Here is a 14577-nt window from a genome sequence, read left to right as displayed (position 1 = left end):
ACATTATCTACAAAAGAATAATTCAATGTTTGTACTGTATTTGTCAGATGGTTGTGCTATAAATTGCACTAATGCAAGTGCATTGAATGCGCAAGTCTTTGCGTTCAGTCTCTGCTCATTGCGGTTTGGTGTTCCACGCTGGTTGTGATCGTCAGTCTTGTCCATTTGAAGCAGATGGTCCCCTGTCTAAGTGCATGATGAACAGTGAAAGAGCCCACGAGTGTTTATTCGAAACGCATCACGACAGTAATAAAGTGGCCATGTCACGGAAGAGAATAAATACACTTATCATGCGATTTCATTACTCAAGCGCAGTCGATATTCGCACACAATGTTGTAGCCTTTGAGGGTGTGGTGGAATAAGTAGGGGTGGAGGAGGAGGAGGAGTGACTTTCTTCTCTCCATCCCTCTTTCTCTCTCTCTCTCTCTCCCTCTTTCGCTCTCCCTCCCTCTCCCCCTCTTTACCCCTCTTTCGCTCTCTTTCCCTCCTCCTAAGTGATCACCATCATGTTTCACTCAGTGTGAGCGGCTGATGGCCCCACATAAAGCATGAAAAATGGACAGAGACGGAGGCAGTAAGCCGTTTGCAGGGCTAATGTACTCATTGACACAGACAGAGTGGCCCAAATAAAGAGGGTAAGCAGTGGGCTTTATCAATGCTTCCCCCTCCTCTCTGTGGCAGGGACGGCTCTATTCCCCAGGGAGAATTATTGCGACGTAAAGACCAATAACGACTGGGCAGCCCTTGGTTTTGGACACCGTGATTCATTTCCCAATAGGCATGTGACCCCTTAACTGCATGTTTACACCAAGGCATTGAAAAAGTGGAGGAACAGACGTGTGTTCAAGCACACACACACACACACACTCTCTCTCTCTTTCTGTCTCTCTCTCTCTCTCTCACACACACACAAAATGAGATCTCCCGGTGTGAACTATTCTATTAATAAAGAGAAAAACCAAACGTAGGTCGTGAGGGTCATCTGAAATCTTCCCATAACATCAGGATGATTGCCATCTGTGACTTAACTATGGCATCAGTTCTCATTCGTCTTTTTCATCATTCATCATTTACACTGTTTGTTTTGTGACAAGTGTGCTTTGGAGCTGTGTGTTCCTGACTGACTTGTGTCGGGAGGCAGCGGTTCTTTTCTGTGCTTCCCTTCACGTATCGGTGCCATTTGCTGATTAGGAAGGAAATGGCTTCCTGGGGCCTTTGATCACACCTGCACTGCCTGCGATCCGGCACCATTGGGAGTCAAAAGGTGCAATTAATGTTTCATGGGTTTTTCTGTTTTTGGCCAGGCCATCTGCCTGCCATCTCTGGTTCAACTTGTTAAATAAAACAATGCATTCAGTGGATTCTTTTAAAGGGTGTTCCTTTACTCTTTAACCACATCTTCTCTGACTCAGAGGTGCAGCTTCAGTTCTATATTGGAGACTGGAATCATTATGCATTGGCAATTACCTTAATTCTCTTATAATAGGTAGTTAAAGTGCAGTGTTAAATATCTCATGCTTCATAAAACTGGATATGGTCATCACGTTGTAAACAAGCAATCTATCTCATATGTGGGTATTAAGCGGGTTTTTTTGTCATTTGAGTGCCACTGTGCTTGAGAGTACACAATCTAAAAATAGAGGAAGTGTCTTCACGTGTTCTTCTTTACCGTTTGAATGTCTTTAACCGACTAAAGACAAGGGGCTACTCTCTGGCGGGGAATGGTACCGCAGGCTCAGTCCTCCTCCACATTTGCACGGGATTCCAGCCCGGTTGTTGCGGTGCCCGAGCCAGCCGACAGATAGCATCAGCGGTAGGAGGGGATACAGGGACTCCTGCAGGCTAATTGTAGCAGCCAGCGTTCGCAGGTGTAACACTGATCCTTGTGTGCGAGGAGCCGGGGCTTTTTTTTATCAGCTAACCGATTTGAGACTTGAGAGTGAAAAAAATAGAAAACTAGGAAAATGTTGCACCAAGTACAATGAGAGCAGATTTGTCGCAGACATACAAGTCTACATATGACTCCTACCAACACATTTGATGAGCAATTCTGAAACGTCTTTGGATTCTTAAAAAAAGTGGATCCCACTACTTCACAATCATGAGAAATATTTGGTTGTCACCCAGGAGTGCGATTTTGGAATACTGGACAACGTTCATTGTGTGTCTTTTTTGGATTCAGTGTTCATTCGGGATGCCTCATGTCATACGAATAGGTAAGAATGCAAAATATTCGTTCGTAATGCACACTACCTTCCGAAAAAGAGTTTCACTGATCAACATGCTTTATCAGCCATAGCTTAAAATTAGTCTCTACCGTTTTGGTGCCTTTTCTTTCTTTGCCTTCAAATGTATCTGCTCTTCCCTCTTGAACAGATATGAAGTATATTTAATGAATGTCAGTATATGCCTCTAAACTTCTTTTGGTGCGGAACAAAACGCCAGTTAGGGAAAGGTCACCCGGAATAAAGTGATCAGTTGAACGTGGTGACCGTATGAATGGTAAATTTGTTCAGCGTTAACAAGCCCAAACGTGTAACAGACGACAAGTGACTCCGTTTTGCGTCGAAAACGCATTCTTTCCAGGGGTAAGTGTAGCCTACAGAGCAGTGCAACATGGATTTTGCTTGAGCGTAATGACTCAGTCGTTGACGTAGAAATACAAAAACAGCATTACAGAGGACACATAACAAATACATCTTCCCTATTTTACCGTTTTGCTAATCTGTTGGATTATGTGTGCTGTGAAATACATACAGCTATTCAGATCTGAAAATCGTTTGACTGGATGGATTGCATGAAACTATGGTCTGCAGGAGATGAGTTCCCATGTTTTCTTCGAAGGGTAACATTTAGTAAAGTAAACAATCGTTTTCTGTGGAAGAGCAATCACTGTCCATAACTTACTTTCAAATGAATCTCTTACAAGAAGAGTGAATCATGAAAAAAGTTTGTGTGGTACGCGTCCTCACAACCACGCAGTTGGCACCAAGTGCATTTATCCACGTACACAATTTTACACAATAACAACAACAACTTCAAGCATCTGTGAGGTTAATGCGAAGTGAAAAGTGCACCGGCGGTGCTGTCTCGCTTTAGGACTCACAAAGTGAAAAACATTGTAAAATCTGTCATTGGGAGCGCGGTGAAGCGATGCAACACCGAGCGCCGTGAGGAGACGGGGCTCGAATGGAGATCAATACGTTTTTGTCCCTAGGCAAATCACTTTTGACAAGTGGCCTGCCGCTATGCAGGACAATTACTCAAAATGTCATTAGAAGACATTAACACATTTCAACTTGCATTCGGAGGACACGACAGCTATGTATTTTGTGGCGGACCCTGATAGACTGTACCTCCCTCCTAAATAGGAGACTCCGCTGAAAAGACATCAGCACTCAAATCAGCATCGTCGGTTATTGTCCTCGACTCTAAGAAATCCTATTTCAATAATGAAATCGATCATTATAATAACCCCCACTTGTCCAACCCGTCTGATTTTACAATGAGATATTTCTCCTATAATCTTCAATTGAAAATGGGCTACACACCATGTGATTTATGAGATCAATTTGGCAAATGCAGCTTTTACAATATGATTTCTGTTGGCATATTTATATCCTAAATTAGCAATGAAAGAGTCAATTTCAAACAACTGAGATTTATACAGACAGACATTAACTGATATTTGGATATGTGGATTTAAGGTGCACTTTTTTTTAGCTGGGCTTGATTGATAGCTGTTTGGAGGGGAGCTTTGACTTGTGTGACATTGTAGCAGAGGTTCGTTTAGTCATTTGAAACACAGTGTAGGTCTTTTTTGCTTTGTTGTGCTCTTGTAGAATGACACATCTGGGCATGAAGCTTTTCCTATTTTCCTATTCCTGTACATTCACCCACAACCAAAAATTGACTGTGACAGGCTCTGTTTTTGAGATGACACAGAGCTGAGTCAAATCTACCTTGAAATGTGATACAGCCACATTGTTTTTTTTTGTTTTGTGTAAGATACTGGGTAGCTCTGTTTTATCAGTCTTGTGTGTTGAAAACAAGCATAGAAAATGAGAATTGAGAGAGAAGGTTACTGACTGTGGGGTAGAATAAAAAAAGAACAGAAAAAAAGCTGACAAGTTCTTCCATTTTGTGCTCATGCACATTGCTGCAAGGCTGTGCTGGTGTGTTTGTCCTGGCATTTGCATATTTGGAAATATGCTTCCAGTTCACAATTGTGCATTTCACAACGCTTACTTTCTGTGTCCTTTCCTATTTCTGTGTACGCAAGGTGTAGGTGTAGGCGTGTGAGCATGTGTGTATGTTTAAATATGGGTCTATTTGAGCATTTTATACATGAATTCGAAGTGAATGTGTGTGGGTGTGTGTGTGAGGGGTGCGTCGAGGGCGCAATACACATATGTGTGTATGTTTATATGTGTTTGTGTGTGCTTACATATACGTGGGCTTGAAATTGGTAAAGTGGTGCGTAAAAGGTCATTCACTCTGAAACCACAAGAGGGCTCTGTGTTAAGACAGCGGTTGAAGGCCTCGGCATCAGCATCAGCACCAGCCCCAGTGCCTGAACCAGATCTGTGTCCCCCGTGGCCCTGTGTGTGGGGCTTCATGCTGGATCCTCAGTGCTTATTACCACAACAGCATGCTGCTGGTCCAGTTAGAGTAGATTAAATCAGTGGTGGTTCATATTCACCCATGCAACAGTACCCTCCCTCCCCGATACAGCAAACCCTTTATTTCCAGCAGAGAGGTTTGATGGAACACTGAGGGGTGTCCTATGATTCCATCTGACTAAATCAGATCAAGAAAAGGAGCAATGATTTTCGTTATATATTTTGATTGTTTTTTTAAAATGAAAGAACATATAGTTTACAAGCTGACAGGGTCCTGTAAGCCATCTTAGATGAGACACTAAGAGGAGAGAAGATCGAGAGTGAAATTGAGAGACTGTGTCATATTTTGGGCTGGTAACAGATTGTGAACAATCTCCTGTCTACTCTAACATAGCTGAATCATTCAAGGTAAACGACTTGTATGTGGCATGCAGCAGCCACAGAGAGACCTCTCCATTGATTGGTCTGTTTTTACAGGGCTTTTCACTGTGTCTGGAAGGTCAATCAGTCTCACTCTGCGGTTTCATAAATGTCTAAGGCAGAGAAGACACCCTTTCTTTTTTTTCTTGTGGCCACTATTTTTTCCTGCTGTTTCATGGCTTTCTCTTTTTTCTTTTTGCACTGTGTGTTTATTTTGACCCTTTCATGAACTGAAGCAATATTATATACAAGTTTGTGGGGGAAAATGCTTATTGGGTCGCTATTTGGACAAATGCCTGTATACTGTTGAAAGAACCTGCTTTGGATTAATTCCATGCATGATGATGTTCCTAATATTTGCTGTTACGGGATGGTAACAGAGACTCGAACTCGACTCGAACGGCATTTCAAAATTTCAAAAGCATGTTATTTTCCAACACTGCTTGCCAGCACAAAGGATTTTGGCTTTTGAACACTGGCCTTAGACAAAGCTCTGCGCGTGTGTTTGTGCCTTCGCAGACACATGCACGTCAGATTGTTTCTTTAGATATCCAAGGAAACGACGTTGCCGCAGAGTAAGTGATCCGACTGTGCCTGCCATTTTAAAGCCCATTCGGGTTTGCGTTACAGTAGCTCTTGTTTCATCTCTGTGGGAGGTGGACGATGGATGGAACTAATTTATGGCCTCTGCCCTGTCCTTTTTATTTTCTGAATGAGGGAATTTAGTGCCAGACAAAGATTTATTGAATAATCAATTGCTTTATCTACCTAATACTTAAAGTGCTTCATCATTGCCAGTTAATCAATCTGGCTCATGATTTTATGTCGCCTTTGTTTCTGTCATTTCAGTTGGGGGATTCTGGGGGTTTTCATGCGCTCCAATTTTATTTAATTTAGGCAGCCGAGACAAGGACTTACACAGACGCACACTGATTGGGTCATTCATCAATCACGTGTCGTCTGCACAGTAAATTAAGTAGCGGGCAGAGATCAGGGGGGATTTATGAATGCATACGCAGCCGTATGCAGCCCATGTAGGTGCTTGAGAAGGGGACATGGAGATTAAATGGAGTTTAAAACTGAGTAGAAACAGAGCTTCATTCTCCTCCCAGTCCATACTCTTAGAACATATTATGGGATAGAGTAGACGTTGTAAAATAGAATAGAATAGTTTGGTCTTCTTCCTTCCTTGTCAGAGTAACATTTGCATGTGGATTGTATTTGATTAATTTTCTGTGAATGAAACTTAACAGTTACTGTTCTCACAGCTAAATGTGTAAGTCGTCTTCTTTGGTTGTGAGAGACGATTCCCGATGTTAACTCTGGTTAGTCAAAAAATGACAGAGGCCTCCTGTAGCATGCTGTCTGGAAGGGAATGTCTTATCCCCATGAATACTAAAAGGCAAACAAGGTTATCATCCAAATGCCTTTCCTGGGGCTGTGGTTTCGTTGTGGTGTTGGAACACTCCGGCATGTCTGTGAAACCCCGACAGTGTGACCGTCTCTGCGCAGTCTCGTGGGAGGAAGAAGATTAGGAGCGAGCCCACTTCGACGTGAACTTTGGATCCTCTTCAGTGCAGTTCACGTAAACAGCCCATCTATTGTGACCTTGGGATCTTTTCGGAACAGATTCCAAGCGCCACCATCACAGCCGCTCGGTTCTATTTATAACACAGCCTGCTCAAAGAGGAGCTAAGGTTAAATCGTTCCACGTAAAAAAAAAAACAGCGACGGGAAAAACAAAAGAGAAAAAGAACGATGAAAAGGCCTTGGCAGTGCGTTGTGCAACATCACAAGTAATTCCAAATTAAGACGGCCATCAATTGCTCTGCGCAAATTAATATTTAATTTTCATGTAAATTTAATTGCTCTGGGGATTGGAGCCAGCGCAGGGAGAATGCACTGGGGTTGCAGTGCAGCAGCTTTGAAGGTGCTGCACCACATTTGAACAAAGCCAAGTCAGAGGTCAAAGGGCAGATCAGCCTGGGGGTGAAAGGGAGCCTTTCATGTTGAATGCTGAGGTCTGTGTTTCTCCAGCCCACAGGTGAAGACCAGTGTGACATGTAGATGGGGTTTGTCTTGTTTTTTTTTACCTCAGAGCAGTGCGTTTGTGATGCTGGTACAGACGTCTATGTGAACCCATGGGAGTGTTGTTTAATTCACACATACTGGGCTTGTGCACTGGGGAAGAAGCTGTTGTTGTTTACATGTAAATTGAAAAACAGTGTCACACATCTCATCACAAAACATGATCATACACACACACACACAGAAACACACACACACACACACATACACACACACACACACACGCACACACACACACACACACACCTACACACATACACACAAAAAACTCAAGTTCTTATTCACACTGATGTCAGGTTTGACCAGATTCTGGATCACAACCCACCTCCATTTGAACAGCCAGCAACAGCACGCCCATGGCTGGCGCTGTTTGCTTCAATATAGATAATCAGAGACAGCAGCTGTTTCATCCCGTTCTTTTGGCCTGTATTATAATGCAGCATGTCCTGTCCCCATGTGCTAGCTGAATGCATGGCTTGCACCATAGGTGACATCTAGTTGGACTGCGTGGATCCTGGCCAGCTGTAATGGCTAATAGCTGGAGAGCCAAAGGATTGAGTCAGCGCCGCCGCACACACCATTTTGTTCTTAGTGGGTTGTTCTGTTGCTGAAGGATCAAGAGCCAAATATGGAGTCGATCATAGACTGTCTTTGTCTCATGTCTCTCTCTGTCACACACACACACACACATACACACGATTAGAGAGGGGTGGTGTACAGTGGCCTCATGCAGTTAGGTGATATATAAATATTGCAGTATGATAAAATACTGTTTTATATTATTAAAACTACATTAAATCATGTTTAAATTAAATTATGTCTTATACTGTGTATTGCAGAAAATGATTTGTAAAAGAGCACAAGCACGGTACTGTGTACTGCATTTGTACTGCAGAGATGAATAACCTTTGTGTGTCGTGTCCCCCTAAATAACATAGGTGAGGTAGGATCCTCAGATCCACTGTGTGGGATCAAATTAATTAGTTCCAGCACAGACTCTAGCTAGTTCTAGCTGAGATCTAGCTGAACTGCAGAGGTTTGTTCGACATCCAATGACTTAGAGGCTCTCCATAATGCACCGTGGAGCCCCCGAGTCATTGAGCCGTGGCCAAGAAAACGCAAACCCATCGCCTTCTGAAGGAGGAGGGCCTGGCACACAGACTCAATAACAGCTTGTCTCCTCGTCATGTGGGATCTGAGCCCTTCCTCCCTCACATACATAATTGACTCTTCCATTATGAATCATAAGCATCAGGAAATGGTATCCAGTGGAGAGTGATGGGGATGAAACGGCAGCTCCAAAACGTCAGATAATGCCTGCGCCACAAGCACCACAGCGGACCCCCACCACCCCCACCACCCGCACCACCGTAACCCCTCCACCCCCCCCCCCCCCCCCCCCCCCCCCCACACACACAGTCGTGGCTGGTAGCCTCACCGTGCTCTCGAAGCAGATGGTGTTTTCATATCGGAGTACAAAGTGTGTGCTCCGCAGTGAAGAGGTCTGAAGGGAACATATGCTCCCGATGATTATTGAAATAAATAAAGAAAGCATGATGGCCAGGCGCGGGCGAGGACACACACGGCCACCTCGGAGTCGCCAGGGAGACTCAGGAAGTCGGGGCGCACTGGTGCAGGGAGTTCTTTGAGTGTAAACTTTGTTTGTTTTTCCTTGCATTGGGGGCTGCATTGGGACTTGGGGGTGGGGGTTGGGGCAGACGAGGAGGTGAGGAGAAATGTGATTGGAAGAGATAATGTTGCTCATTCCTGCTTTCCTGCTCCGACTCAAGCCTCCCGAGACGGAATGTCATTATCGGAGGATGTGCGCCCTTCTGGATTTGACAGTGGCTGGAAATGCATAGGCTGTCAGTGTTGTCATTCTCTCTCTCTCTCTCTCTCTCTCTCTCTCTCTCTCTTTCTCTCTCTCTATCTCTTCCTCTATGTCTCCCACTGCTTCTTCTCTCTTGCTTCACACACACACAAACACACACACACACACACATTGTCTATTTTGTTGGTGTCGCCTTACCACGCTGCACAATCAAATTTCATGTTCTTCCCATTTGTCTTTATTACGAGCCCCTGTCTCACCCGTGCTGTGGCCTCCATTGCCAGGGTGTAGGCAGTGCGGGGAAAGTCAAATAAAATTAAAGCAGTCAAACGGGAAACCTCGACCCTCAGCCATTTTATTCCTTCACGGTCACAGGTTACACAGACATGTTTAACTGGCAGTGACGAGGATATGGGCATTTTAGTGGCAGCAGCGGCTTTTTTTTTTTTGTGCTGGGAGCTACAAAACTGCCCCAGTACAGCATGACACACACACACACACACACACACTCACACAGACTCGCTCACATGGACACACAGACAAACACACACACACACACACTCACACAGACACGCTCACATGGACACACAGACACACTCACACTCACACTCACACACACACACACACACACACACACACACACACACACACACACACACACACAGAAGGGCTTCTACAGTCAGCCTTCTGTAAACCAGTGAAAGTGAGGCAGCAGGCGAAGGCAGGCAGGCAGGCAGGCGAAGTGCTGCAGACTCTCGTTTAGTTTGTTAATTAGCTCAAACCTTTTGATCCCAATTTAAAAACCTGCCACGTTGCCGCGCTTGCCTTTTGTGCATTGCCCCGAGCAAGATAAAACGGCTCTTTTTTCCCCTCTCTTTGCCTTTCAAATGGCTTGCCATTCCAGGCTGCCTTCCCACCGCACCCCCACCTCCCACGTCCACACACACTAACACACACTAACACACACACACACACACACACACACACACACACTAACACACACACACACACACACACACACACACACACACACACACACACACATGCAGCTTCACCTCCCCTCCCTCTCCACCCCCCACGAGCCTTATCCATCCGCGGACACCAGCCGCAGCAGCCAGCGTGACTGCAGGGCCATGCTGTCCTCCTCGTTACAACCTTTCATACAATAGCAGACCTTTCCCACTCGCCAGCGCTAATCAGGAATTAACACGGAGGAACAGGGGGGGGGGGGGGGGGGGGGCAGCGGAAGAGATGGCGGTGGCCACGGCGTGGCAGACGAGACGGTTCCATTCGAGAGGCGCCGCGAGTGGCCCGATGTCACCGACCTCCATTGTCGCAGGCACGCAGGAAATGTCATGTCGTGCTGCTCTGTTCTGCGCCTGTGCCTCTGAGCAGCAAGAAGGAGTGTGTGTGTGTGTGTGTGTGTGTGTGTGTGTGTGTGTGTGTGGTGAGATGGGGCTGTCAGTGCTGCCTGCCAGGCAGAGAAACAAAAACAGCCTGTGCCTATGAAAGTCATAAAAATGTTCTCAAGAAATATTTCACAGAGAACTTCCTCTTCTGTTGTTTCAGTGAGTCTGTTTGCTTGCAACCGTTAACCAGTAGATGCCCAAGACTGTGCCCAACAAAATGATCAACTCTTTGTACACGAAGCCCTAGCTACCTGGTTGAACATATCTTAGCCTCCTGCCTTAATTAACCAGACAATAAGGTTGTCATTGTGTGGTGCAGTCAACATATCGAAGTGGGGAGAAGGTGAGAATGCACTCGGACATTGCAGTTGCCTGTTAGAAACACAGGGGTGAAGTAGCCTGGTGCCCAGTGGACTCCTCTGCATGCCTGAAGATATGGAGCATCAGCTAAAGATAGTGGAGGACTGATAGAAGACACAGACTGAATGCTACTGCTGGGACACAGAATATATAGGTGTGCAGAGAATGTTGGTGTATCATGGTGCCATGTGGCTATATGCAAAGGAAAAAAAGACTGAAAAAGAAAAGAAGTATTCATATGAGGCAAGGGTAGTGTGTTCGTGCTCTCTCTTTTCCCTGGGAGACGCTGGTGACCAGATGACCCCGTGTTAAACGATAGCAGTCTCAAAGGTGCAGTTGTCATGGTCGCAGCAACAGCACTTCATATTTCAAGAGGCCTCATCTTCTCCTTCAAGAGACTGGTTAGAACAAGTGGCTTCTGCTGGCTTTCGAAGAGAGTGTTACGCTTCTTCATAGCTCCCGTCCAGTGACCATAACATTGTTTGCAGAGTCACAATAGGTGAAAAAGGAGGAAAAAAACAATATATGCTGATGGAAGAGAATCTGTGTGCGGTTGCATTGGTTTTGTTTACGCAATCAAAGTGACTTTGTTTAAGGCTTGGTTTCGAGGCTGTCGCAGGCTATTTGGAGTTTCGCAGAGGGTTATTTGCATATTTGCTTTATCTTCCAATAGTGGTTAAAAGTTCACCGGCACTGAAGCCAGCAAGGCGTGAAAATCGAATCATTTGAAGCAAAATACCCTCTTTTTCTACCCCAGAGCGTTTTTTTTACAGACCTGATATTAGAAACAATGTATTGCGAATATGTATGATACAAAAAATGTGTTTGTTGCATGATTACTTTGAATGGAGCATGATGGTGAGACAGATTAATTAGCCGAATTAATTACAACGGTGCTAATTGCTTGACATAGAAGCCAAACTTGAGATCAAGAAATTTGCATGCATAATTGGAGCAGTTCATCAACGAGTATTATCTGGTTGAAATAAATAAATAACAAAGAGAATAAAGAGGTAAATGAAATTATATGATGGCATGAATATCTTGGCATTCATAAGAATAGATTCATCATGGTGCATTCAGATCTGATTCTAATTGAGCTCTCCTCTCCTACGCACATGCTTTGAGATCATTTATTTTCTCCCCCTTACAGACAATCTGTTTAAATCTGACTACTGATTTGTGATTTCATGTGTAATTTGACAGGACAAAAGCACTTTCAAATCCCGTAAAACTACCTTGTTGTGTGTTGTGTTCTCTGTGGCTAGTGAGCATTTGTCTATAGATGCACACTTGGCCCCATTTGTCTCCTCTGTTTTAAATAAGCTGTCATTTATCCCTCTCAGAATGAGTCAGAGTATGGTATGCATGAATGGAACGTGCTCTGAATCCATCCATCCCAGATCAGGGTTTAGATTAGTCGGCATATGCCAGCTTTTAGCAGCTTTTATCATCTGTAGTTGTTTGTCAGATGAAAATATCAACTGCCAAAAGGTCTAGTGGGAAACATGCCAAATGAATAAATAAATTAGTTGATAGCATATCAAATAGACTAATATTGTGTGGCCTATAAAGTATGTCAAGACAACTTAAATGTAAATAATATTATGCAAAAGCTTGGTTTTGCCTGCGCTGTTACACCGATGAGAGATTCACTGTGCTTCTGGTCATGTGACTAAGCATTGCACGAGATCACAAGGCTATAGTGTGCTGCACAAAGGCACGCCATAGCAACAGCCCTGCACTTTGGCGCGACTCCGCATATTAGCACGACTCTGAAATGTCAAAGTAGACATCCCTTGGCCAGTGTGTTTTTAAAACCAAGTGAGGGCCAGCAAGACTACAGACAAGCGTCCTAAGCTCCTAAAGAAATGGAAGATGTTTGAAACCAGAATGGCAGGAAAATTTCAGATGGTTAAGACATGAAAAGGTGGATGGAATAGACAGAATGTTCTAGAGGTTTGCGAGAAGGCTGGTAGAACAAATGGGTCAATTCATTTGAAATCCTCTCCTCATTTGAACACCACACATCAGCTGCTCATTTAACACAACGGCAAATTGCCATGAAACAACACTGTGATAACGCCATCAGTTCGAGAAAAGACGCACTTATCTCACAGAAAGTCGTACGTCAGTCCTGCATAAACTCTGTCCCATAAAGTGGCCGACAGGAAGCTGCTGGCCCAGGTCTCTTCTACAGTCAGGCTCTTGGAGTCACAGCAGTGATGGAAGACAGGGAGGCTTTAAAAACATAAGCCACAGCTACCACTTGTTTACGGAGCGTAACAAAAATAGAGTGAAAGGGAAAGGAAACAGCACAGGTAACTTCAAGTCACTCAGTACTGAAAACCAAGATTGACAACCTGGCAGAGTCCTGGCCTGCCAGTGAGCATTGAGCACAGGCAGCGGGGCAGAAGCAAGCTGTGCTCTTGCCCTCCACAATGACGGGCTGTCTGGTCTCGGAGTGAGCGCCTGTAAACACACTAAGGGGCCATGGTAGTGCTTACAGATGCCAGTGTTCGGAGACCCTTGATGCATTTGAAATGTCATGGACAGTCAGCTGAAGGCAAACGTATCTCCCGGTTTTCCATTCATGCCATTACAAATGACCTTCCTGCTAAACATTGTTTATTCAGGTGGAGGGCGCAGCTGATTGACAACAACAGCAACTAAAAGTGTGCAAGCTGACTTCAAAAACATTTCTGTTCTGTTTGTGTGTGTGTGTGTGTGTGTGTGTTTGTGGTTGTGTGCATGTGTCCTTGTTTAGGTGTGTGTGAGTGTGTGTACATATGAGTCCTTGTGTGCGTGTGTGTGTTTGACTGTTTATGTGTGTCTTTGTACCTATAAATATGTGTGTGTGTCTGTTAGTGTATGTCTATCTTACTATGCATATACGTATGTGTGTGTGTGTACATGAGAGACAATGAAAGAGGCACAGAGATAGAGAGCATTGTGTCCCTGTGCCCACTGTTTGAATGTAATTGCTCCGGCAGCAGCAGCGCTCAGGCAGATTTGCTTCCCAACACAGTGGAGTTTGTGACGGAGTCTCCTCAGGAGCGCCCTTGAGAAGCTCGCCCTGGCTGCATAGCTGCGGGTATGGATCCCCTGTTTGTGGACCCACGGCAGCAGCCATTCCCTTTAATGTGAGCCTAATCTCTGTGAAGACACAAAGAGCTCCAGAGTAGGACGCACAGATGCAGCAGCGCTAAAGAGGCCTTTAAGTGGCACCCGAGGGCCATTGGACTCGCACATGTTATATACTCATCATATCATCGCCAGTTCAACATCCAGCATGTGAGACTAGATCAAACCAAAACAATAAAACAAATCAATAAAAAGCAAAATGCTTTTGTTCGAGCCGAATGTTGTACGCGGACTGAATGGTTTAGCCTACCAAACGCACGGAAAGTAACACAAATAAAAAAGGAATGGATGGGATAAAAAAAACGATTTAATGAAAGTCAGCCATTGAAGGCCGTAAAAAGGAGGAGTGATTAGCAGAAGAGAGGAGAGAAGAAGAGCAGAGCTAAATAGACGGGGGGAGTCACACTAGGAGACTAGCACAATCAGTAGGGCTTTGTCCGGTCTCCCCAGCCGGTAATGACGTCTGGGACGCGTCTCGCATAGGAATGGGGGCCGAGGCAACCGTCAGAAAGAGATACTTGCACAGAGGTAGTGTGTGTGTGTGTGTGTGTGTGTCAGCACCTGTGCCTGTATCAGCGTGCGTGTGCCTGTATCAGCGTCTGTCTCTTTCTTTGTCTTTTGTGTGTCTCCGTGTGTGTGGATGTGCTTGTGTATGTGCGTACTCGTGCTAATAGAAGCTCACACACACACACACACACACAC

The 14577-nt window shown here is 44.8% G+C and overlaps 1 protein-coding gene across 1 annotated transcript in view; it reads left to right on the top strand.

Annotated features, from left to right (window-relative positions):
- Positions 1–1716: 1716 nt before the first annotated feature.
- Positions 1717–14577, top strand: part of LOC105909998 (glutamate receptor ionotropic, kainate 3) — a 118887-nt gene continuing 106026 nt past the window's right edge. The window contains exon 1 of the mRNA XM_031577033.1: positions 1717–2217. Coding sequence (XP_031432893.1) covers positions 2103–2217 — 115 coding nt within the window. The 5' untranslated portion in view covers positions 1717–2102. The remainder of the gene's footprint in view (positions 2218–14577) is intronic.

The sequence above is a fragment of the Clupea harengus genome, chromosome 11, assembly GCF_900700415.2.
Source record: "Clupea harengus chromosome 11, Ch_v2.0.2, whole genome shotgun sequence".
NCBI classification, from domain to species: domain Eukaryota; kingdom Metazoa; phylum Chordata; class Actinopteri; order Clupeiformes; family Clupeidae; genus Clupea; species Clupea harengus.
This window is presented reverse-complemented; position numbering and strand designations above follow the sequence as displayed.